This window comes from Sarcophilus harrisii, chromosome 5 (genome assembly GCF_902635505.1).
Source record: "Sarcophilus harrisii chromosome 5, mSarHar1.11, whole genome shotgun sequence".
In the NCBI taxonomy this organism is placed as follows: domain Eukaryota; kingdom Metazoa; phylum Chordata; class Mammalia; order Dasyuromorphia; family Dasyuridae; genus Sarcophilus; species Sarcophilus harrisii.
This window is the reverse complement of record NC_045430.1, coordinates 14,489,529-14,515,181: the sequence shown is the minus strand read 5'-3', so window position 1 is coordinate 14,515,181 and position 25,653 is coordinate 14,489,529. Positions and strand designations below refer to the sequence as shown.

Genomic DNA, 25,653 nt, shown 5'->3' with positions numbered 1-25,653 from the left:
TTGCGCTCTCTCTCAATCTCTCTCTCTCTCTCTCTCTCTCTCTCTCTCTCTCTCTCTCTCTCTCTCTCTGTTTTCTCTCTCTCTCTGTCTCTCTCTCTGTTTCTCTCTCTTCTCTCTCTCTGTTTTCTCTCTCTCTCTTTTCTCTCTCTCTCTGTTTCTCTCTCTCTCTCTCTTTTCTCTCTCTTTTCTCTCTCTCTCTCTCTGTTTCTCTCTCTCTCTTCTCTCTCTCTGTTTCTCTCTCTCTCTCTCTCTCTGTCTCTCTCTCTCTCTCTCTCTCTCTCTCTCTCTCTCTCTCTCTCTCTCTCTCTCTAACTAGAATGTCAGATACAGGTCTTAGGCTCATAGTTTTGGAGCTGCCATTGAGCTTTATTTTACAAATGAAGAATTAAGGCTCATATCAGTTAAGTATTTAATTACTACCCCAAGTCAGAGCCAAGTTTCCCTGCCTTATTCTTCTCTCTCCACTAGGGTGTGCTGTTTCTCAGCCATGGTAAAAATAGAATTAAATAGATGAATAGAAAGGTTTTATACATACATATATTACATACATATATATGTATGTATGTATGTATAAAACCTTTATATATATATATATATATATATAAATAAACCTCTCTCTCTCTCTATATATATATATATATATAGAGAGAGAGACTGAGAGAGAGAAAGAGAAAAAGAGAGACACAGAGAGAAACAGATAGAGAGAAAGAGAAAAGAGAGAGAGAAAGAGACTGAGAGAGACAGAGAGACAGAGACAGAGAGAAAGAGACTGAAAGAGACAGAGAGAGAGACAGAGAGACAAAGAGAGATAGAGAGAGAGACACAGAGAGAGAAAGAGACAGAGAGAGAGAAAGAGAGAGACAAGGAGAGAAAGAGAAAAAAGAGAGAAAGAGACAGAGAAAAAGAGACACACACAGAGAGAGACAGATGCAGAGAGAGAGAGAGAAGAGAGAGACACACACACACACACAGAGAGAGAGAGAGAGAAGAGAAATGTTGTTAAGCGGGTGGATCAATTCATAAAGGTCTGAATGGATGCTAAATAGTGGTAGAGATACAGCCTGAGACTCCAAAGTCATCAAGTCACCATGTATCAGAGGCAACTGCTAGCTGTACCTTCATAGCCCAGTTTCTGTCATCTCCATTGATATGGTCCAGCTGTCGATCATGGACTCTTGGCGATCATTGAAGCATGAATGTACAAACTATGAGATCTCATGTACTTCTGATGAGACCAACTCTCTAGTACTAAATCATATGACTGCCTAATATGAACAGAACAGGGATGATTACCCCCATTTTATAGATGAGACAGCTAGAGCCCAGAGAAACCAAGTGATTTACTTGTTCAAGATCACACAGTTGAGTTAATGGCAAAGTTGGGCAAAGTTTCTTGACCTCTAGGGTAATTTTCACCCCTATTCTGAGGATGAGATGTCCTACCCACTCTTGACCTCGCTCCAAGCAGATAAAACACATTTTCCCTTCAGCCCCAATCTTGGCTTGGCTCCTTACCACAGTGCTGTTCATCAGAATGGTCACTGCAGTCAGGGTTATCGTCACATTGAGGGTTGGGTTTCTTCAAACAGCTCCCATCAGCACACCTGTATTTGAAAGCCCCACAAGGCACCCCTGGGAGGGGAAAGAGGAAGGGTTCCCTTTCTCTATGTGGCCCAAATCAGACCCCATCGAGAGAATCATGTTCTATCCTGGGAACTACTTTCTAGAAAACACCTTGGTAAGAGAGAATACTTCCAGAGGAAGGTGGCCAAGATGGTAGAAGGACTGGACATTCTGCTATACAAAGACTGATCAAAAGAACCAAGGAACTTTAGCCTTCCTCCCCCTCTTTCTCTCTTTCTATTTTGCTTTTAAAATTTTAAATACATAAATAATTTATAAAAAAACCCTACAGAGTTGGAAAGTACCTGGGAGTTTATTTAGTCCAATCCATGCCTGAACAGAAAAACCCTCTATGAGCTCCCCAAATGGCCATTCAGGTTCAAATCCTGGTTCTATAACATGCTACCTCTCTGATTGTAGTCAAGCCATTTATCCTCCACTGGTCTCAGTTTCCTCATTTGTAAAATGAGAGGGTTGGGTTAATTGATCTCCACATTTCTTTCCAGTATTAGGTCCTGTGATAATCTGCCTTTATTGCATCTTTCTCTGACCATCCAGCTTCTCCTAACTTTTTTGTTTCTATTGACAGGACTACAACCTTTCCATTCTTGTTTTATATTTCCTTCTTCTTTAATTTCCACATCCAGTTAGATACCAAGTCCTAAATATTCTACTTCCATATTTTGTCTTCTGCCTCCTCCCCTCCACTCTCCCTATAACCACCTTAGAGTGGGTTTTATCACAAAAGCCTCTTGACACCCTCCATCTACAGCTATATAATCATGGTTCTGATAAAGGACAGTCCCTTGCTCCAAAACCTTCTCTAGCTCACTCATACTTGCTCATGATTATCATTTGTTTTCTTGAAGTCTTGTTTCAACTCCTCCCAGACTTGCATTTCCCTCTGCCTGAATCAGAAGATTAGAATCTGAAATTTAGTGTAGCATACTGCAGTGGTTCTCAAACTTTTTGGTCTGACAACCCCAATATACTCTTAAAAATTATTTAAGACCCCAAAGAGCTTTTGTTTAGGTTGGTTCTACCTACAGATATATACTTTATTAGAAATGAAAATGATTTATCATGAAAATAGTTTAGATCTTTTGGACTCCTTAAAAGGCTCCTGAGGACCTCTGGGAATTCCTGGATCACATTTTAAGAGCCATTAGTGTAGAGAATTTGGTGCTGGGCTAATTGCTAGGAAGGCCAGGGTTCAAGTCCTGTCTTGTAAACCCAATTCTGAGCTTTGGGACCCTCAGCAAGCAACAATTTTGTAAATTCTCAGTTTTTCTCATTTGTAGTGGAAAGAGGTTAGACCCACTGATGTGACATGAATTTTACAACCAGAAAAGACCTTTGGGATCTTTTAATTAAATCCTATCATTTTTAATAGAGAAGGAAACCCTATTTCTGGGGCAACTATTCTAACCCTGAGTCTGAGACAGTGAGTTGGCATAGTGAATAGAGAACTGAAGGCAGGAAGACTGAGGAAAGGAAGGAGGGAAGGATTGTTAAGCTCTGCCAATATGCCAGGCAGTGTTCTAAGCACTTTAAAAATGTCAGTACCTCATTTAATCCTCACAACAATCCTTCCAGGCAGTATTATCATCACCTTGTTTTAAAGACCAGGAAACTGAGGCTGACAGAGGATGTCTTGTCTAGAGTCACCTAGCAGTATATAAAGCTAAATTTGAGCTGAGGTTTTTTCCAATTCCATCATTCAACCCACCATACTTCCATCTGCTTATCCTTTCTTTCCTTCAAGAACCGCTTCAAATCCTGCCTTCCTTGACCACCTTCAGCCCATTATGATTTATGTCTCCCCCAACCCCTCCATACCACTGTTGGGGTGTACCTTAAAGCTCACACACATTTTGCCTCACATTGATTCTCTGTTTCTATGTCTCACCTCCCTAGACTAGACTAGAAGCTTCCTGAAGGCAAATAGCAAAATGTTCTGATCTCTGTATTCCTGATTACATGGAATATTCACATAAATAATGAATGAATAACATGTATGAATGAATGAATTTCAGGGATGGGCTAGCCTTACCTTCATAGCACTGCCTTTCATCACTCCCATTGATACAGTCCAGATGTTGGTCACAGACCTTGGGCAAATGGATGCACGTGCTATCTTCCTCACACTGGAAGGTGGATGGGCATACTGGCCGGCAAAGAACAGAAAGAAATCAAGTATCAGCAGAGAAATCATTCGAGGTCTCTGCAGACCACTTCCACGGGTTCTTATTCCTAGTCTCACTGGTATTATTTCTAGTATACAAGGATAAAGAGCAGACTTTCTTCTTGGGTGAGGAGGAGAGGGGAGACAGGGTGTCGGGGGGCCTAGATTTTAGTTATGGTCCTACTGTTGCCAAGCTGTGTGCTCAAGTTCTTTTGAGGAACTTACTACTCTGAGTATCCCTTCCACTGTTATGTACTTCAGTAGGCTCTCTGTGTAAAAATATCAGGATTGCCTTCGTCATCCAATAGAAGGTACAGGATGACTCATTGGGGATGGGATTTAAACAGTTTCTCCCTATGACCAATATAAGAATGAACTTTGTTGAATTGACCTAGGCTGGTCCTCCCAGATCCATCATTTCGTCTCTACTTGTGATCTTTTAGTCTCTACTTGATCTACTTGTGCTCTGGAGGAAGAGCATCCAAGAATTGAAAGTAGGTCTCCAAGATGGGTCATCTGAGCAGGATCCAAATGGAGAGATACTAAGGCAGGGCGGTGGGAATTTGGAGAGCTGGAAAAGGTGTTTTGGAAGTCTCAAGCCAAGTTTAGTTAGTCAGCTGTAGTTTCTGCTCAGGGAAGGAGTTGAGAAAGGAGGGATCATGGGAACGGGTAAGACCTCTCACCACAGTTTCTCTCATCCAGGCCATTGGGGCAATCCTTGATCCCATCACAGACTGGCACACAGAGTCCATTCACTGTGCAGAGGAATTCTCCGGGACAGGCTAGAAAAACCCGTGGGAATAGCAAGAGGAGAAAGAATAGTCATCATCGAGAGCTAAGCGGACACACGACTAAAAGCTTTCTGACCCCAAGACGCTCTATCCATTGTACTTCACTGCCTCTATGATGATGATGATGATGATGATGAGTTCTTGACTCATGATGATCCATTTGATGTCAGTGATGTCATGGCGAGATGATGGTGGTGGAATCTTGGATAGCAAAGTAAATAGCAAGTGATGAGGCTGTTGGGGAAGCTGAGATGTTTGAATAGAAGCTCTGAAATGTTGGCCATTTGGATTTTGGTGATACAACTGATTGGGTTGACCCCCTAGCCAATGTGATGAAACAACTCTCAGGAATAATAACAATAACTAACAATAGCTAATATTTATGTAGTGCTTTAAGGTATACAAAATACCTTATATAGTTGACTCTTCCAGCAACCCTGAGGGAAAGTGGATTTAATAGCCCCATTTTATAGATTAAAAACTTGAGGCTGAGAGATGGAAAATAACTTGATAAGGGTCAACATCTGAGGTAGAATTCAGACTCAGTTCTTCTTGATTCTGTACTGTGCCAATGAATTTAAGAGTATATGGGCGCCGTACACCAAGATAAGGTCAAAATGGGTTCATGACCTAGGCATAAAGAATGAAATTATTAATAAATTAGAGGAACATAGGATAGTTTACCTCTCAGACCTGTGGAAGGGGAAGGTCTTTATGACCAAAGCAGAACTAGAGATCATTACTGATCACAAAATAGAAAATTTCGATTATACCAAACTGAAAAGTTTTTGTACAAACAAAACTAATGCAGACAAGATTAGAAGGGAAGCAATAAACTGGGAAAATATTTTTACAGTCAAAGGTTCTGATAAAGGCCTCATTTCCAAAATATATAGAGAATTAACTCTAATTTATAAAAAATCAAGCCATTCTCCAATTGAAAAATGGTCAAAGGATATGAACAGACAATTCTCAGATGAAGAAATTGAAACTATTTCTAGTCATATGAAAAGATGCTCCAAGTCATTATTAATCAGAGAAATGCAAATTAAGACAACTCTAAGATACCACTACAAACCTGTCAGATTGGCTAAGATGACAGGAAAAAAATAATGATGACTGTTGGAGGGGATGCGGGAAAACTGGGACATTGATGCATTGTTGGTGGAGTTGTGAACGAATCCAACCATTTTGGAGAGTAGTTTGGAACTATGCTCAAAAAGTTATCAAACTGTGCATACCCTTTGATCCAGCAGTGTTACTACTGGGATTATATCCCAAAGAGATTATAAAGAAGGAAAGGGACCTGTATGTGCACGAATGTTTGTAGCAGCCCTTTGTAGTGGCTAGAAGCTGGAAACTGAATGGATGTCCATCAGTTGGAGAATGGCTGAATAAATTGTGGTATATGAAAATTATGGAATATTACTGTTCTGTAAGAAATGACCAACAGGATGATTTCAGAAAGGCCTGGAGAGACTTACACGAACTGATGCTGAGTGAAATGAGCAGGACCAGGAGATCATTATATACTTCAACAATAATACTAGATGATGACCAGTTCTGATGGATCAGGCCATCCTCAGCAACGAGATCAACCAAATCATTTCTAATGGAACAGTAATGAACTGAACTAGCTATGCCCAGAAAAATAACTCTGGGAGATGACTAAAAACCATTACATTAAATTCCCAATCCCTATATTTATACACACATGCATTTTTGATTTCCTTCACAAGCTAATTGTACAATAATTCAGAGTCTGATTCTTTTTGTACAGCAAAATAATGTTTTGGTCAGGTATACTTATTGTGTATCTAAGTTATATTTTAATATATTTAACATCTACTGGTCATCCTGCCATCTAGGGGAGGGGGTGGGGGGGGTAAGAGGTGAAAAATTTGGAACAAGAGGTTTGGCAATTGTTAATGCTGTAAAGTTACCCATGTATATATCCTGTAAATAAAAGGCTATTAAATAAAAAATAAAAAAAAAAAGAGTATATGGGGAGGCATAAGGGTTGCAGGGATTCCTCCCCCTCAAAAACCCCTAACACAGAAGAAGGTAGAATGAGAGTCTCTCTTCTGTGCTCTGGAACCACAAGAAGGTGAAATCCATCAGAATAAATCAGAAATGAGGTTTTCAAAGCCCCTAAGCCATATTTAGTTAAGTAATTTTAATTCCTACTAGGAGAGGAAGTTGGGAAGGGGAGGAAACATGGGGTATTAATCCCAGTTTCTGAAATGTTGTGGGACAGATGGCCCTGACCACTAAAGTGATCAAATAATGGAAAAGTATGAAACGGTCTGACATCACCATTGGTCTATAGTCTGTTTGTTTGGGGAGATTCATAGTCATATATATGTATGACTTGAAAGTTGACCATAATCCCATTGAAGTTGCTATGTTAATAATGGAGGGACCTGGTATATATCTTGACTTACTGGGGAGCAGGAGTCAGGGCCCATAGACACCTAGCCTCCAGTACTACAAGGAAACACGACTTCAAACCTGTGGGGCTGATCCCCCTCCATCAATGAAGATTAAAACTTTTCTATCTATGCTGTTATAGAGGGTCTTGAGAGTTTCTGGGGTCAGAAGAAATCCCTCAACTTCCTGGTGATGAGCCCTTGAATTTAGCCAGGCTGTTCTTTAGATAAAAGATACATAATTCATCTGGAGCGCCATATTTGGAGCTTCCAATTTGGAATTGTTAGAGTTAGGGCTTCAAGATACTGGAAGAAGACAGCAGGTTAGAAACTCCTATTGTTTGCTAGGAAAATCACCCTACTGCTGAGCGAATGGCTGTACTCTTTCCACTCTTGCTTTCATCCCTGAGCACTAACACACGAGGGTGCATGCTCCCCATACTCACGGTCCGACTGGTTATATAAACTGTAGTGAGCCTGCACGCCAGGGCCCGTGAGGGAGATCTGGGAGGTAAAATTGATGGTTATGCCAGCTGAGGTCACCACGGGGATTCTCTCGGCATAGGCTTGTAGGGTCCGAAGGCCACATAACCTGGAGAGGGGAAAGAAGAGGGTCAGAGCAGGGGAGGGAAAGGATAGGAGGAAAGTACACTGTGATGGCTTAATGAATTGAGAAAATTTCACACACATATTAAAATCGCCAGCTACAAGCGAGGCCCCATGGAGTAGACATGACCCTTTTCCACATCAAGCTCTTTTCTCCTCAGTTTCCAAAATAGGAAAACTGGTTGGTTAAATGAGTGAATTGGATTATAGACCTTCAGCATCCCATTTCTTGATGCCCCCTAAGGATAAGTCCACTTTCTAACTTCCCCATATCCTTCCTGAAATGTGGTAACACTTCTAATCAATGGAATGGACACTTTAAAGGTTGCAAAGTGCTTTATTTATGAGATTTGATAAAGGCAGGGCAGGGTAGCCTGTCACCTCCTTAGTCTATTAGGAGAGATAATATGTGTACGTATAGTTATATACAAGACATGGAAAAATCAAATATAAGATAATTTTGGAGGAAGAAGAACAAGAACAGTTTCTCCTCAGTCTCGCTACTCTACTCTTGAAATGGCTCCTTATCTATGTGCTCAGAAAATTCTCAAATCTCACTCCCTCCATCCAAGATAGCTTTCTTGATTACCTACATCCCACTCTTAATTGGAAATTCTCCAATTATGTACTTTAGCATGTAAACCACATCTTGTTTCATTTAGTAGGCTATGTGTGAGTGATAACACACACACAGAGAAAGAGAGAGACAGAGACAGAGAAACAGACAGAGACAAAGACAGAGATAAAGTCAGAGACAGAGACAGAGAGACAGAGATAGAGTGACAAAGAGAGACAAAGATACAGAGACAGAGTCAGAGAGACAGGAGACAGAGACAGATATAGACACAGACACAGACAATGACAGACAAAGGAAGCCACAAAGAGACAGAGACAGAGGGAGAGTTTTGTCTTTCTAGTCTAACTGGAAACTCCTAGAGGGCAGAGACATTTTCTTATATATTTTTCTTTCCCAATTCCCCAGCCTTAGCATCAGTAAGGGATGGGGGCCAATGCAAGTGGTCATTATATACTTATGAAACATGGAGGCACATTGAACAAACCATCCAATCAATCCAACACTCTCACCCAAACTAAAGTAACAAGAACCAGATAACTATCAAGTGAGAGCATGTCTACTAAATCATTCACTTACTCACTCAACTAGCGAAAGGCATTAATTAAACTAGGTTGAATAACCAATTTAGTTGATCAAGTAGTGAAGGAGTAGAAAAGACTTCACACCATTCAATGAAATGAAACAATGCTGGTGGTTATTAACATTTTAATGCTCTAAGCAAAACAAAGGAATAGAATCTACAGGAAATGCTTTGGGATAAGTTAAGGAGACTTGGTTTTGCCTTATGACACTTTGATAAAATAATTAACCAGTTGAGGGCTTTCATTTATTTCTATGCCCAGGAACAGCAGCACTTCCAGTCAGGCCTAGAGAGGGAGTCATTGAGAGGGAAGTGGGAAGAGCCAACCTCTGGACTCTTCCCATTCCCAAGCCTTCCATGACCCAGTATGGACTCCACTCGTTCCTTAGCTGATAGAGCACATTACTTAGTTATTGACTTTGGTCAGGTAGTTCCTTAAATCTCTAGTCTTCCCCAGTGGTAATTGATGCCTGTGAGAAGGAACCACTGATCCTAAAAGGAGTAGTAATTAACTCATCACTAACATAGGGAGGTGATTCAGTTAATCACCATGACCTTGGTGGGAAGGAAAGGAGAAGGTCTACTCCCATAGAGAAGACCAGACAGATTCCTGGAACTCTTAACCATTAAACGTTACCTCCCATGTGGAAAAGTCTGGGACTTCTGTTTCTTTAACTAGAGGAAAAACTGGAAAAAATAACTCCTTTTTTTCTGGGTTCTCCCATCACTGGATTATTATACCTCTTCCCTGACCAAGAACTAATAAATAGAAGTTATAAGGAGACATATTTCAACCCCAAAGAAATAATAGTTTCCCAAGGATTAGAGCTGTCCAAAAATATGGGCAACTTTGAAAAATAGTGAGTTCCCTGTCACTGGGATCTTTCATTTGGAGGATATTTGGGGAAACTTGTTAGGGGATGCTACAAAGGGGATTGAATTTCAGGTCAGGGTTGGGATAAGAAGCTGAAGGTCTTTTTGATTCTAATTCCCATGACATGATAACCAGGGGAGGGCAATGAAAGGGCTGCTTTGGAAGGTAATGGGTTTCCCATCCCTAAAGTTCTTCAAGTAGTGGTTGCATAATAATTTGTCAGAGAGATTATAGCTTCAGGTAAGGTAAGGACTCTAAGAACTTTAGAACTAGTAGGCCTTTATTCAATGATCTGTATTTTATGTAGTTGGAAAAGGGACATGTTCAAGGGACCTAAAACCCCCTGGAAAAGCATAATGTATTGGTAGGAAGAGCACTGATTGGGATTAAAGAGTCTTGGATTCTAGTCTCGTCATCATCTGAAGGAATTAAAAAATAATTCACTTTCTCTGAACTTCAGTATCTAAGATCTACAAGATGAGGAGGCTGAACTAGAAGTCAGAGACAGGGTAGCACAATCAGATCACTGAATTTCAAGTCCAGGGATCTGGGTTCAAATCTCAGCTCTGCCACTTAGACCATGTACAACTTTGAGTAATTCATTTCCCCCTTCTATGAAAAGAGAAATCTGGATTAGAGGCTAAGAGACACTGTGGTATATGCCAAAAAGTTCTCATTTTCCAGAGAAGAAACTAAGTCTCAGAAAGGATCAGGGGCTTGCCTAAACACACAAGGCAGTAAGAGACACAGTTGTGACCTGAAGCTGGTTCCCTGAATCTCAAATCTGCTCTTCAAATCAGAAGACTTAAGCTTTCAACTTTGCCATTTATTAGCTTGTGACCTCAGTCCAGCCATTTCTTCTCTCTAGAACTCAGTTTCCCCTAAAAAGATCTCTATGACATTAGGGGTCCTCTCCACCTCTAATTCTGCAATCCCATCCCAGTTTTCAGAGGCTCTTCCTGACACTAGCATCCCATGGCTTAAGTTTCAGCATTTATACTGCTTGGGTGCCACCACTGGGGGGCAACCCTGAGAAAGTCTTCAAAGAGAAGAGTTCATCTCTGTCTAGGATCTCAGCAACTCGGGAAGGGAGGGCTGTTAGTTAAAAAAAAAATCTTTTTCGGGGGGGTCTATTATTTTGGGGGGTCTATTATTCTTAATAAATATTTCTTTTTGAGGGCAACTGGGATTTCACTCAGTGAGTTCAGCACTTGATCTAACACTGGTAGTCTTGGTTTTCTGAGACACTAATATAATGAAGTGACTTTTCCAGAGTCATACAGACAGAATTCACCATGGTAGGGTGGATAGAACTCTGGACATGGAGTCAGGAACACCTAGATCAGAATCATTCCTCAAAGGTTTATGATCTTTAGGACCCCGAGAAAAATCAATCCTTCAGGGTTTTGTTTCTTCAGTTGTAATGTGAAGGGGTTTAGTTTTGATATCTCCTAAAGCAATGGTGTCATTCTCAAACAGAAATGGGAACCTGGGAAGCTAGGTAGTACAAGTGGCTAGAGCACTAGCCCTGGAGTCAGGAGTGTTCAAATCTAGCTTCAGACACTTACTAGTTGTGTGATCCTGGGCAAGTCATTTAATTCTGATTGCCTCCAAGGGAAAAAAAAGACCACTGAATTGTATATAAGCATTCCTATGTGCCACATTTTAACTTAATTTAAAAATGTAATATATCATTATTTATTTATTTATTTTGCTGAGGCAATTGGGGTTAAGTGACTTGCTCAGGAAAACACACAGCTAGAAAATGTTAAGTCTCTAGATCACATTTGAACTCAGGTCCTCCTGACTTCAGGGCTGGTGCTCTATCCACTATACTACCTAGCTTCCCCCCTATAATATATTATTTCTATTGTATTTTATTTATTTCATTAAACATTTCCCAATGACATTTTGATTTGGTTCTAGCCTCCTCTGGAAGAGTTGTACATCTCATAAAGCCCATGGGCCATATATTTTGACACCTCTGTACTTTCCAATCCCAAATCTCTCATCTGCTATGCAATATGCTCTGGTTCACAGAAAGAAGATTTAAACTTAGATTTTTCTTAGCTCCTTATGCAGTTAAATCTCTAATGATTAGACTAGGTAGCAAGCGAGTAGAGCAGTAATTTGAACCCAGACGATCATCTATCTTCAACTCAGAAGCCCATGGTGGTGGGAGGGAAGTTTTGACACAGGCTTTAGCTGTGATAGAAAGTGATAGAGTGATTGAAACGGGAAGTTCAAGAGTACTAAGGACTAAGTATCTCATTTCTAGTTTTCACAGGATCTAGGAAGGCACTGGAAAGAGCAGCTGAAAATACACCTGGAAACAAGTTCCAGTCCTGGAACCACCATTTACCTCCAGCCCCCAATCATCTCTTTATATGTGCTAGGATAAGGCACAATACAATCCAAGCTCCTGCTCTCACAGAGTTTACATTCAGCTTGGGGTAAGGTGCAGGGCTACAGCTTAGTTCATCATTAATTCATAATAATTAATTCAATCATAAATCATAATTAATCTCAGACTTCAAAAAGAATTTTTCTTCTCTGAGACTCGGTCTCTTCATCTGTGAAAAGGGATAACAATACAATTCCCTGGCTACTTTGGAGGTTTTCTCTATGGATTAAATGAAAGGAAAAGGATATGAAAGGATTTTGTAAACTCTAAAGGCCTACGGAGATGGTCACTATTGGAGAGATGGGACCTCAGTTTCCTTATTAGCAAGGGGATGAAACTGAACTAGATGGCTTCTGAAGTCTCTTATCTAAAGATCCAGGATCCTTTTAAAAAACTGACAGTGATGGTGTGTATGAACAAAGTCATTTTTCATACCAGAAAGCTTTCTACGTGGATGAAATCATATGTGTGTATAGTTGAGAATAATAGTATATGACTATTAATGTATATAAACATACATGTATTTACATATTGTATATATATATATAGATACATACTACATATATGGACATATATCTTTTTATATATGTGTGTGTATTACATATATATTTATATATACATATATATTTATATATGTATAAAAGTAGCAACATCTGAGCAACAGACAGGAGACATGTCAGGAGGATGAAGCCCTGTCCCACTTCAGCCAACTTTCGTGCAGGTGGACACAGCCTGAGGTCCTGAGTTCAAATGTTCTGAGAATAACACAGTGTCCCAGGAGCAGCAGTGCCCCCAGATCACCAGTTCTTCTTCCAATTTTGCCTCTAAAACTACTATCTAGGGAGCTCCCAAACACAGAACAACTCCTGCTGATGAACAGGTAAGCCCCAGAGCCCCAGGAATAGCTTTTTATCCCACATTTTTAATTTTTTGCTTTTTGCTTTATAACCCCAGGATTTAGCACCATGATTTGCATCTAAGAAACAATAAATGCTCCTTCCTCCTTCCCTTCTTCTTTTCCCTTTCCTTTCCTTTTTTTTCTTTCCTTCTTTCTTCCCTCACTTCTTTCTTAATCTCTTTCTTTCTTTCTTTCTTTCTTTTTCTCTCTCCCTCTCCCTTCCTTCCTTCCTTCCCTCCCTCCCTCCCTCCTTCCCTCTCTCCTCCCTTCCTTCCTGCCTTCCCTCCATCCTCCCTCTCTCCCTCCCTTCCTTCCTTCCCTCCCTCCCTCTCTCTCTCCTTCCTTCCTTCCTTCCCTCCCTCCTTCTCTTCCTCCCTCCCTCCTTCCTTCTCTTCCTCCCTCCCTCCTTCCTTCCTTCCTTCCTTCCCTCCTCCTTCTCTTCTTTCCTTCCTTCCTTCCTCCCTTCCTTCCTTCCTTCCTTCCTTCCCTCCTTCCCTCCTTCCTTCCTCCCTCCTTCCTTCCTTCTTTCCTTCCTTCCTTCCTTCCTTCCTTCCTTCCTTCCTTCCTTCCTTCCTTCCTTCCTTCCTTCCTTCCTTTCTTTCTTTCTTTCTTTCTTTCTTTCTTTCTTTCTTTCTTTTTCTTCCCTCCTTCCCTTTCTCTTTTTATCTCTTCCATTACTTACTCACTATTCATTCAATTTTTCATATTGCCTTAGAGAAAGGAAGTCCATTCCTAGTCCATTGAGTCTGACTGGAAAAGGGCTGAAGGCACTAAATTTATTGGCTTGGGAATACATTGTAATTCCTTGAGAGTTGGGTTTATTTCATCCTTTGGGAATCCTCAGTAAGTTAACAGTCAGTCAAAAATCAACAAACATTTACGAAGTACCTACTATGTGCCAGACACCGGGTTAAGGGCTGGAGATACAAAGAAAAGTGTGTGTGGGGGGGAATCACTACCCTCAAAGAGCTCCCAGCCTAATGGGAGAGATAACTTGTAAACAATTATGTACAAATGAGATTCACACAAGATAGAAGAGAGCTAATTCATAGAGGAGAAGGAAATTGGTAAAGGCTTCATGCAGAAAGGGGAATTTTAACTGGGATTTGAAGGAAGTCAGTGAGGGTAGAGATTGAGATGTGGTGAGGACAGCCCATGTGTCTGGAGTTAGAAGATGAAGTATCTTGTGAGAAGAACAATAAGGAAACTGGACTGACTCATCCATAAAGAGAGCAAAGTGAAGGAATCCTGGGAAGATGTGTGTGGGAGATGGGGAGCAAGTCATGATCCACAGCAGGAACTTAATAAGTGCTCCTGGAATGAGAACCTGGAGGGTCTGGATTCTGGACTCAGGAGAGAAGTTTCCATCCCTCAGCTTGCCTTTCGTGAGTGAGTACCCACGCTGCCTGGAAAGGTCGGAGTAGAACACGTAGAAAGGAGAGAAAAAAAACAAAGGAAGAGGAAGCTGGTCAGAGGGGTTTTCTTGGAAATGGGGAGGGCTGGGGAAGTGGTGAGAGTGAAAGTGAATTTCAGCTAAATGAAGGAAGAAAAGAACCTGAACTGGAGCAGGTTCTCACAAGAGTTCCAAGTCTAAACCATTCCCAGTCTGCCCTACTCTGTCCTATGTGCTTGGTCTGAGCAGGAGAATAGGAGGGGCAGAGATGGGACTGAATTCTGGAAGGAACCTTGGCAATAATCTAATCCAACCTCCTCCTTTTAAAGATGGCTGGGAGGGGCATGGTAGTAATTCAAAGACATCAAGTGACTTATCCAATGTCATAAGATAGAAAGCAGTGAGTCAGAATTTGAACCCAAACCTTGGGTTTCCAAACCCAGAACCTTTTCCAGTAGATCATAATTAATTTCCCTGAGTTCCTTGGATACTGGAGGAGGGAAAAAATTTTTTAAAAAGTCCATTTTTTCCCTCTTTTAAAATGTATGCTCTTTGCAGTAGAGAGTAAGACTTGTTTCTTTCTTTATATTTCTAGCCCCCATATCTTAATATGGTTCTTGGTACATAGTAGGACTAAATAAAGGTTTGCTGATTTGGAATTATGCAAATAACTAGAAACTATCCAGCTTTAGAGTGTTGGCCCTTCAGTAAGAAGAACCTGAGTGCAAATTTAGTGTCAGACATTTACTACCTGGGTGACCCTGGGCAAGTCACTTAACTCTGCCTCAGTTTTCTTATCTGTAAAATGAGCTGGAGAAAGAAATGGTAATGTCCTTCCAGCATTTTTGCCAAGAAAACCCCAACTGGAACCACAAAGAATTGGATACAATTGAAACAATTCCACAACAACAAAGTGACTAAAATAGTGTGTCCTTTGTTCTAGAGATCCCACTGCTAAGGCTACACCCCAAGGAGGTCATTAATGAAAGGGGAGTCTCTGTATACAACAAGATATTTAGAATTGCATTTTAAGAGGCAAAGAACTGGAAACAAAGTAGATTCCCATCCCTTGGAGACCGGCTAAAGAAGTAGAATGTAACATAGAATTACTTTGTTATAACAAAAAAGACAGGAAGAATATGGAGAAACATCGAAGACTTTTCTAGGAATTAAGAAAGAATGGAACAAGCAAAGCCAGAAAACCATTAGATACAATGACCATAACCATGTCAGCGGAAAGAATCAAACTTCACAAAACAGTTGAAATGGGATATTACAACATCATCAAGATTTGGCCCCAAAGAAGAGGTGTGAGAAGATACCGCCTCCTACAAGCTCTTTCACTAAAGTGGGAGTTCATGGTTTTTGCGGATTGTTTTTTCTCTTCTTCCTCTCTCTCTGTCTCTTCCCTTCTCTCCTTCTCCTCTCTGTCTCTGTTACTCTGTTTGTCTGTCTGTCTCCCTGAGTCCCTCTCTGTCTCTGTCTGTCTCTCTGTCTCTGTCTCTCTCCTCTCTCTCTCTCTCTCTCTCTCTCTCTCTCTCTCTCTTTCTCATTTACATAGTGCTTTAAGGTTTACAAAAGACTTTACAAACCTTATTTCATTTGATCCTAATAATGACCCTGGGAGGTAGGAACTATCATTATCCCCATTTTATTTTATTTTGCTTCATTAGTGATTGTCCTTTATTCTTTTTCTTTTTCTTTTTTTTTTTTTAATAATCTCCATTTTATAGATGAGGAAATTTAGATAGGAAAGGGTTAAGTGCCTTGCCTCAGGTCAGAAGTAACAATTGCCTGGTTATCTTGGCCAGCTCCCAGTCTCCACATGAGGCACAATGTATTTATAAGATCATTTTTCTTAGCATTCAATGGAAGGGATGTTATGTGATCTTTCTTGAATTTCTAGATTGAAGAGTCCCAAAGTTAGAAGGCCCTTTGGAGTTAAACTTTGGAGTTAAAAAAAGGGGAGATCCAATTATTTTTGTCATTCTTTTTCCTTTTATTTTCCCAGATGCTTTCTAGGATCATTTAATTGTGAGATATAGGACTGACTGTAAGCTTCATAAAAGCAGAGACTGTTTTTTTTTTTTTTTTAAATCTAGGTACTCCTAACATATAGAATCATGCCTTGAATACAATAATATTATCTAATAAATGCTTATTAGATTGAGGAAAGATATTAGAAATAGTATAAATAGTACAACATTTTCATCTCATACTTGGGAAAACCAAGGCTCAGAGAGTTGGGACGTTTGCCGAGGTCACATAGCCTGGAAACGAGAGATTTAATGTTAAAAAAAAAAGCTGTGAATCCAACATCATTAGGTGGTACTTGGTGCCAGGGATCATAGGATCATAAGACCCAAAGCTGAAAAAGACCTTAGAGGTCATTGAGTTCAATCCTCTTTTTAAACCATTACATTGAATTCCCAGTCCCTATATTTATGCACACCTGCATCTTTGATTTCCTTCACAAGCTAATTGTACAATAATTCAGAGTCTGATTCTTTTTGTACAGCAAAATAATGTTTTGGTCATGTATACTTATTGTGTATCTAAGTTATATTTTAATATATTTAACATCTACTGGTCATCCTGCCATTTAGGGGAGGGGGGGGGGGGGGTAAGAGGTGAAAAATTGGAACAAGAGGTTTGGCAATTGTTAATGCTGTAAAGTTACCCATGTATATATCCTGTAAATTAAAGGCTATTAAATAAAAAAAAATCCTCTTTTTATACAAATGAAGAAATTGAGGCACAGAGAGTTTGAAGTGAATTAGTCGGGAAGTGTTATTTGAACCCAGGGTTTCCCAATTCCAAGTCTACAACTCTATTCTTTATTTGATACTACCTCTAAAGGGAAGAGTCTGCTGGCTTCCTGGAGAGGTTCCCTTGAGAGAGGTCAGAGCCCCAGATATTTTCTGAACTCTGTTCCACTCTTCAGGGTCTGCCATATCAGATTCATCATTGAAGTCAGGCGGGAAACACCCAGATCATGATACCCAGAAATGTGACGAGGGTGAGACTGCTCTACCAAGAATGGCATAAAATGGAGACTTCCAGGGTGAGAGTGGGTGGGACGGGAGGAGGAAGGAACTGGGGAAATCTAGGGTTCTGTAATCAGAAAAGGCCAAGCAGAAAACAAAATAATATTCTTCCGTGGTCCTCTTCCAGCTTTAGGGTCAGATATATGGCCATGGGCAAAGTAGGGGCAGCCTAGGTCTCCTCCTTTAAGGGGCACCAGATAAGCCCTTCCCTGCTACCCAAAGATCATAGGATATGAAGATTTTCAGTTGGGAGGGACCTTACTGATACTTTATCTTATAGATGAAGCAACCAGCCCCCCCAGAGAGGAAGTTACTTGTCTACAGTTATGTTGTATCAGAGTAAGAATTCAAATCCACATCTTTTGATTCAAAGTCCCACTGTTCCTCCTATTAGATTATAACAGTAAACCAGAAAGATGTATTTGGAAAGTCTTAGATCAGAGGGAAGGGAGCACAAGATTATGGTAAGGGGAAAGTTGTCTTTGAGCATTTAAAGGACTGGCACGAAAGGACAAGCGAGACTTGCTTGTCATGGCCCTATTAAGGCCAGGAATTGTGGGAATAAGTGACAAAGAGGCAGATTTCAGGTCAGAAAAAACTTCCAGACAAATTATGAGTCCCCAAAATGCAGTTGACTGCTGAAAGAGACCATAAGACCTGGAAAATTGAAGCTTTTGAGTTCATCCTCTCAGATGTTAAGTGATTTGCCAACAGTCATCATATGGGTAGAATTTGAACTCAGGCCTTCTGCTGCTAGAATCATTTCTCATATATTCAAGTATAGCCACAATGATAATAATAAATAATAATAGCTTATATTTCTATAATCATGCATTCAGTAAGTAATTATAAAGTACCTACTATGTGGCAGGTATTATATTAGGTCCTGGGAAAATAAAAGAAAAAAGAAACTCCTTTTATCAAGGAGCTTACATTCAAATGGGCAGACAGTAAATACATACAATATGCAGAATGTATACATATATATATATATATATATATATATATATACACACAGACACACACACACGTATATCAAAGTAGCTTAAAGCAAAATGCTTTTGGAGGGAGAGTACTAGCAGTTGAGGGAACAGAAACAGCTTCATGTAGAAGTCATGTAGAAAAAGGGAGGATGATAGAAAGGAGGGAGTGCCTTCCCAGCATGGGACACAGCTAATGCAAAGGTACAGAGGTGGGAGATGGAATGGTATATGTGAGGAACCAAGAGAATGGTGGTATAGCAAACAAATAGCAGATAGATAGAGGAAGAAATGTCCAATGAGATGGGAAAGATAGCTCAGCACTAGGTCACAGACTACTTTACAAGTTAGACTGAAGAAGCTCATATTTTATCTGAGAGAAAATAGGGAGCTACTCTTACATGGCCAGATCTGGAAAATTACTCTGGAAAAAAAGTCTAGCAGGCCTTCCTGATTTTTTTCCACTTGTGATCTTTTTTTTGCCTGGGAAATTTTTACATGACCCTGTGTTTATAGATATATACAATATGTATATAAATCAAACATTTACCAATAATAAATCATAATTTTATGACCCCCACATTTAGTCACAAGACTCTAAACTGTGACCCACAGTTTAAGAAGCAGGGATGTATAGAATGGACTAGAAGAGTGAAAGACTTGGGATAATGAGAATAATTAGGAAACCAATTGCAATCATTTAGGTGAGAGGTGATGAAAACCTGAGTTAAAATGGTGGTTGTGTAGTCAGAAGCATCATGGATGACCCCTTGTTGGGGGAATTGTGGAGGGGATCCTTCTCAGTCCATTGGTTGAACCAGATGGGCTCTGAATTTCCTTTGAACCATAAGATTCTGGGATTCCTCAAAGAGGGTCTGACTGTTGCTCAGTCAAGGATGAGAATCCTTTTTTCTTTTTCTTTTTTTTGCTTGACTATATATATTTATCAAAAAATGTTTTGCTTTTCTTTTAAAAAATGGGATGAGGGTAGGAGGGATAAAAAAAGATTTAGTAGCAAGGTGGAAGGATGCTATCGATGTGTAATGTTCCATTTACTTTCAGAGGATATCAATGTATTATTAGTGTTATCTATCTTTTGAACACTTTATCACCAAAAAAAACTTTTTGGAAAGTGGGAGCAATCTATAAATGTCTGTAATATGAAAAAAATCAATATAATTTTTAAAAAAGTAGATCTATGAAGAAATATTAAAGCTCCCTTTATTTTAAACTTCCACACATCCCATTCATCAGCTTCCTTCTTTTCATTCCCCTGATAATAATGGATTTGGTAACATAAGAACATGATATATCAACTGCTGACAGAGCCATCCTGGAAGGCTAGATTTTTCAAGCACAAGAGGAGGTATGTTGATATGGGGAAAAGAACTCTGGACCTGGAGGACAGAGAGTCTTGTGTTCGATTCCTAGCCCAGTCCTTATCAGTCATCTGACTGTGGGCAAGTCACTTCCTTTTTGTAGAGCCACAGTTTCCTCACCTGCAAAATGGTGATCAATAATACTGAGTGCTGACCTCAAAAGGATGTTGGAAAAGTGCTTTGTAAACCTTAGAGTATTATTTTTTATCATGAATTTTTTAAGCTCAGGGTGATCAGTGTGACGTGGTGGAAAAAGAACTGCGGATACCACTCAGTCCCAGGCATGAGGGAGAACTCTTATGTCAGCTATGTAAGCTTGAATAAGCCACTTCCTTTAAGTCTCAGTTTCCTCATCTGCAAGGTGGGTGTAAAGAATGACAGCAACTCTATTTACTCCAAGGTGCTATTGAGAGGAAAGCATTTTGTAAATCTTGAAGCCTCAGTATATTTGATGAATAAGAGATTTTTAAAAAATAGACAGCTCTGATCTCATCAATGTCTTGCTCCAGAATCTTTGGTGGCTACCCATTGCTACCAAGATAAATCCCATACTTTTCACCTTGGTTTATAGGGAGAAAACAGTACTTTGGAAAGTAAATAAGATAATCAGATAAACTAAGGTCAAATTCTGACTCTGCCATTTATTATTTCTGTCACTTTCCCTGAATTTTCTCCCCCATAAAATGAGGAGATTGATCCAGATGGGCTCTGAGGTCCCTTTTAGATACAAGTTTCTGATACTTTAATCCATCTGTCCAACTTTAGCAATCCACTCTGCCCTTTCCACTCTATCTAGAACCATTCATGCTGCTCCCCAAACTCTCCTACCTCAGTGACTTTAACCATATTATTATTCCCTCTGCCATGGGTGCCATTTTTCCCCTTCTTGTCCCCTCCCTGCCATTTCTACTTGTCGCAGTCCTCCATGTCCTTCCAAGCCTTCTTCCACAAAGTCCCCTTGCTCTTTCTGTTCTTTAAGTTCCCCCATGCCTTGTTTGTGCTTCTCTTATATCAATTAATACACATGGATGCATTTCTTCTCTTATTTCCCTATGAGAAGAGGAGATCCTTGTGGAGAGGGAATATATTCTTTTCATCTCTGTGACCTTTTAGGTACCTAGCACAATACCACACACTCGGTAAGTATTTAAAAATTTTGTTGAAAGAATAACTGAATCAAGGAGGAGGACTGAGATCTATGAAGCAATGATATCACATCTCTGAGCACTACATGATGAAACATCAAAGAAATGATTCAGACAGGGGCAGGATGGATAGTGGCAGAGAATGTTAAAATAGACCAAGAGGCAGCCAGGTAGTGCAATGGATATAACACCAGGCCTGAAGTCAGGAGGATCTGAGTTCAAATCTGGCCTCAGACACTTAGCACTTCCCAGCTGTGTGACCCTAGGCAAGTCAGTTAACCCCAATTGCCTCAGGAAAAAAAAGCAAAAAAAAAAAAAATGAACCAAGTGAGAACTGGAAAGTGCCTTAGAACAGGGCATGTCAGAGTTGGGAAGTGCTTTAGGACAGGGGATGTCAGAGCTTGGAAGAGCCATAGAACAAGGGATGTCATGGCTGAGAGGAGCATTAGAACATGTAATATCAAATCTGGAAAGGACTTTAGAACAAGGAATGACAGAACTTGGAGGTGCCATAGAACAGGGGATATCAAAGCTAAGAAGGAACTTAGAACAGGAAATGCTGAGAAGGACCTCAGAATAGGGAATGAAGGTGGAAGGGAGCTTAGAATAGGAAATGTGTCACAACTGGGAGGGAACTTAGAACAGAAAATGAAAGTCAGGATCAGAAGGAACTTTGGATGTTATTTGATCCACCTGTTTATTTGGCAGAGGATGTCACTGACACTGAGATGGAGACCCATCAAATGGTAAAGCTATAATTAGAATCCAGGTCTCTGAAATGAATGGATATTGATCAGCAGGGGATGGGAGCAGGTGGGGGACTTGGTATCCTTAGTGACATTAAGTTGCTGGGGCTCCTGGATGGCCTAGAAGAGGAACACTGTGGGGGACTCCTTGCTCTAAAGATTTCCTAGGAATGGGATATTTCTCCAATATTTCCCATAGCCAAGTTCTAAGAGTTAAATGATCTGCCCAGGGTCACACAGCCAACCTCTTTCTGAAAACTGGATCCCTCATTGAGAGTCTGACTCTTGAAGACAGCTAGGTGGCCCAGCAAATAGAGTACTGTTCCAGGCTGGAAAAACCTGAGTTCAAATCCAGCCTCAGTTACTCACTCTCTTTGTGAATCTAGGTAAGTTTCTTAACCTGTCTTGGTTTTCTCAGTTGTAAAATGGAGATAAGAATAGCACTTCCCTCCCTGGTGGTTATGAAGATTAAATGAAATGATATACAAAGCATTTTGCAAACCTTAAAATGTTCTGTAAACCTCACCTATCATTATCCACTGCTCCTTACCTGTTCCCCGGTAAGCATTTAATAAATACTTAATTGATTAAAATGGGGCTTAAGAACTTCTGGCCTCCCTAACAATGTTTACCGTAAGGCTGAAAGGATTGGGACAGTGTGCAGAGAGTGACGGACTGCAGTCAAGAAGACCTTAGTGGTAATTCCATCTAGATACTTACTAGCTATGTGATCTAAGCAAATCATTCACCTCTGTCTCAGTTTTCTCATTTGTAGAATGGGGATAATAATTACTCACTAGGATAGGAGGACTAAAAAAGGTAACCTATAACTAAATTATTTTGCAACATAAAGTACTACATAAATACTCAGATTATTTCTATTGTTAAAATAATGTTGGAAAACCACTTTAGAAATGTAGGAATCAGTTCTGTTCAGCACAAGGTTTATTGATTTCCTGCTCTCCATGCTCAGAAGTACTGAAAAAAAAAATGAAAAATGAGACAATTCCTGTTCTCAAGGAGTTTATAGTCTACTGAAAGTGATATGGTATGGATGCCAACATTAATATATATGGTACAAAGTAGATTTTTGGTGGGGCAAAGGAGAAATTGGGTAATGTGCTTTGAGAAGATCCCAGGAGGGAGGGCATCATTTTCAGATAGGAGGGATCAAGGAAGATACAATCAACCCTGTAGACCCAACTCTGACAACTTGGTCTCCTTTTTCATTGTTGAACTTTCAATGACCCACCAAAAATGACAAAACAAGATAATAAGGAAAGAGTGAGAAACACCCAGAAGCCCTTGATGAATTCAAATCACTTGGACCAGAGGAGCTCCATTATAGTGTACTAAAAGAGATGAGCTTCAAGTTGTGATCTTGGAATGATCATGAAAAATGGATAGGGTCAACAAGACTGGGGAAGAGCACGTGTCTCACATTTTTTTTTTTTTAGAATAGAAAGAAGATCATCTGAATACCAAAGGTAAGTACATTTGACCTGATTTCTGATAGTTTGGAAGGAAAATGAGGATTATAAAGCATCAAGGTGGTTCTATCAAGACTAGGATGTACCCCCAAGACAATCTCAATAGAAAACACCATCTACATCCAGACAAAGAACTATGGAGATCAAATGTATGCTCTGTTCACTTCTTTTTTCTATTTTATCTCTCTCCTATGGTTTTTCCTTTTTGTTCTAATTTTTCTCTCCTATCATGATTCATAAAGCAATATGTATTAAAACACACACATATATATATATATATTTAACAAAAAAAATAAGATGTACCTCCCTAAGCTTTCTTGCCGTTTTTTGAACAGAGTAACTAAACTAGAGATGATTGGATGTTATGGCTACAGTTTTCCTAGATTTTAGCCAAGCTAGGTGATACTGTAAAGTATCATATCAGCTGTATAGATGTGAATTAGATGATAATATAATGAAATGAGTTTGGATCTTGTTGGATGGCTAGATTTGAAAATTAGTTGCTACTAGTTTCAAGTTGATGTATTTAGAATTCTCCAGTGAGTACTAGAGAATCTCTACTCTATTCTGGGATGTTAGATAATTTTTTTTATCAATGAGTTGGATAAAGGCTTGATGGTTTGATCATACAAAGCATAACTGACACCAAGTTGGGATGGTGGAAAACAGTCAGGATGCCCAAAGATATTGATGAGCTAGAGAGGTCCTTGATCTCCTTTGTGTCTTGGACTCTTTTTGGCAGTCAGCCTAATGAAACCTATAGACCCTTTCTTAGATTCATGTTTTCAAATACATAAAATACATAGAATTACAGAAATTACACTGGACTGGGAAAGAGTTATCCAAATATTTTTAAAATTCCATGAACTTGAGAGTTACTGAGAAAGTTATCAAACTATTTTAAAAGATCCCATGAGAAAGAGTTATAAAATAAACATTTTTAAAATCCCATGAAATCTAGACTGAGAAACCCTAGAATAGAGCATTGGACTGTCTTAAATTAAAATGGGTATCCCAAGGAGATGGGTATTTCTCTCTCCTAGGGAGATGAAGGTCTTCAAACAAAATCTGGATGACCATTTTCCATTATGTAATGGTAAGGGATTCCTTTTATGTATGGATTGGCTTGGATGATTGATTTGTTTGTGATCCTCCACACAGTTGCCACATTGATCGCCCTAATGTACAACTCTGACCATATCACTCTCTTGTTTCAGTAGCTTCAGGCTCCCTTCTGGCCTCTAGGATAATATAGGACTCTCCCTCCTGGGTGGCATTTAACAACCTTTGAAATCTTGTTCTAAGTTGAAGGTGTTTTTCCAAGTTGAAGGTGTATTCCCCCCTCCCCATGCATTCTATATTTCAGACAAATTAGACTGTACTCTGGCTTTACAAAAATAACTGAAGGTCCTGCTTTTGAGATTCTTGTATCATGCCTGAAACACTTTTCCTCTTTACTTTTGAAAACTCTTGATTCCATTAAAGCTCAACTCAGGCACTACCTTACTCATGGAGCCTTTCCTGATTTCCTCTGTTGTTAGGGTTGTCTCCCAATGAAACTTTTCATTTCTATTATTTACATATTTTGAAATGTCTGATCTGTGCAAGTTGTATCCTTTCCACACCTCCCATCCCCAACAGAGGTTGAAGACTATGCTTTAGTCTCAATAGCCCTATTGCCTGGTGTGGTGCCTGACACACATGAAGCTTATTTAATTAAGTAAACAAATTGTAAAAAAAAATTTGATTGATTGGTTGATTGATTAAAATGACTAAACAAAGACTTCATGGAGAAGAGGTCACTTGAACTGGGTCTTACTTCTTGTTACTGACATAGTTTTTAAGCTCACATGACCCTTCCCCTACTGACCTAGTTCCTGATAATGTCCAGATCTGTTCCACCAGTGGTTCAGACCAAAACTACCAGGTAACCATAAATATAGGTAAGGTTGGCGAGGATAAAGAGCCCAGGTACTCTCCTACCTTCGATTTTGTATGGTCCATTGCCCCTGGGTGCAGGGCAAGTCATACTTCTGCCTCCTCAGAGCATATGCCTCGAACCAGAGGGCCACTCCATAGTCAAGAGATGGAACCTGCAGAGGATGGGGCACAGGGAGTGAACAGACAGACCAACCCAGGCAAAGGAATCCAGGAGGATTCAGACAGCTGAGGTGGCCTCGGGGACATGGGGGAAGAGTCAGCATTTGAACCCAAATCTTTGCACCCCAAATCCAGTTCTCTTTCTACCATGCCAAGACAGTTATGGGAAGGAGTTGGGATAGGATTATAAAACTAAGCCCAGGGTCCTTGGGAGCTTACCATGAGGTGCCAGGTACAATGGGTGCTAGGGGAATAGTAGCTGGGATAGTAGGGGGTGCTGATGTTTCCCTGCAGTTCCAACTTGCCCTCCAGAGTCAGGTTCACCTGACAATCTGAGAAAGGAAAGAATAAAACAACACAATTAAGTCAAATTGTGCCCATTTTAGAAATGAGGAAATTGAGGCTG

At 40.0% G+C, this 25,653-nt stretch overlaps 1 protein-coding gene across 1 annotated transcript in view; it reads right to left on the bottom strand.

Annotated features, from left to right (window-relative positions):
- TMPRSS6 (transmembrane serine protease 6) overlaps positions 1-25,653 on the bottom strand; it is a 52,994-nt gene that overhangs the window by 6,881 nt on the left and 20,460 nt on the right. Inside the window, exons 9-14 of the mRNA XM_023504469.2 lie at positions 25,467-25,579; positions 25,131-25,240; positions 7,475-7,620; positions 4,492-4,590; positions 3,677-3,790; positions 1,516-1,632 (exon numbers count right to left, since the gene is read on the bottom strand). Coding sequence (XP_023360237.1) covers positions 1,516-1,632; positions 3,677-3,790; positions 4,492-4,590; positions 7,475-7,620; positions 25,131-25,240; positions 25,467-25,579 — 699 coding nt within the window. The remainder of the gene's footprint in view (positions 1-1,515; positions 1,633-3,676; positions 3,791-4,491; positions 4,591-7,474; positions 7,621-25,130; positions 25,241-25,466; positions 25,580-25,653) is intronic.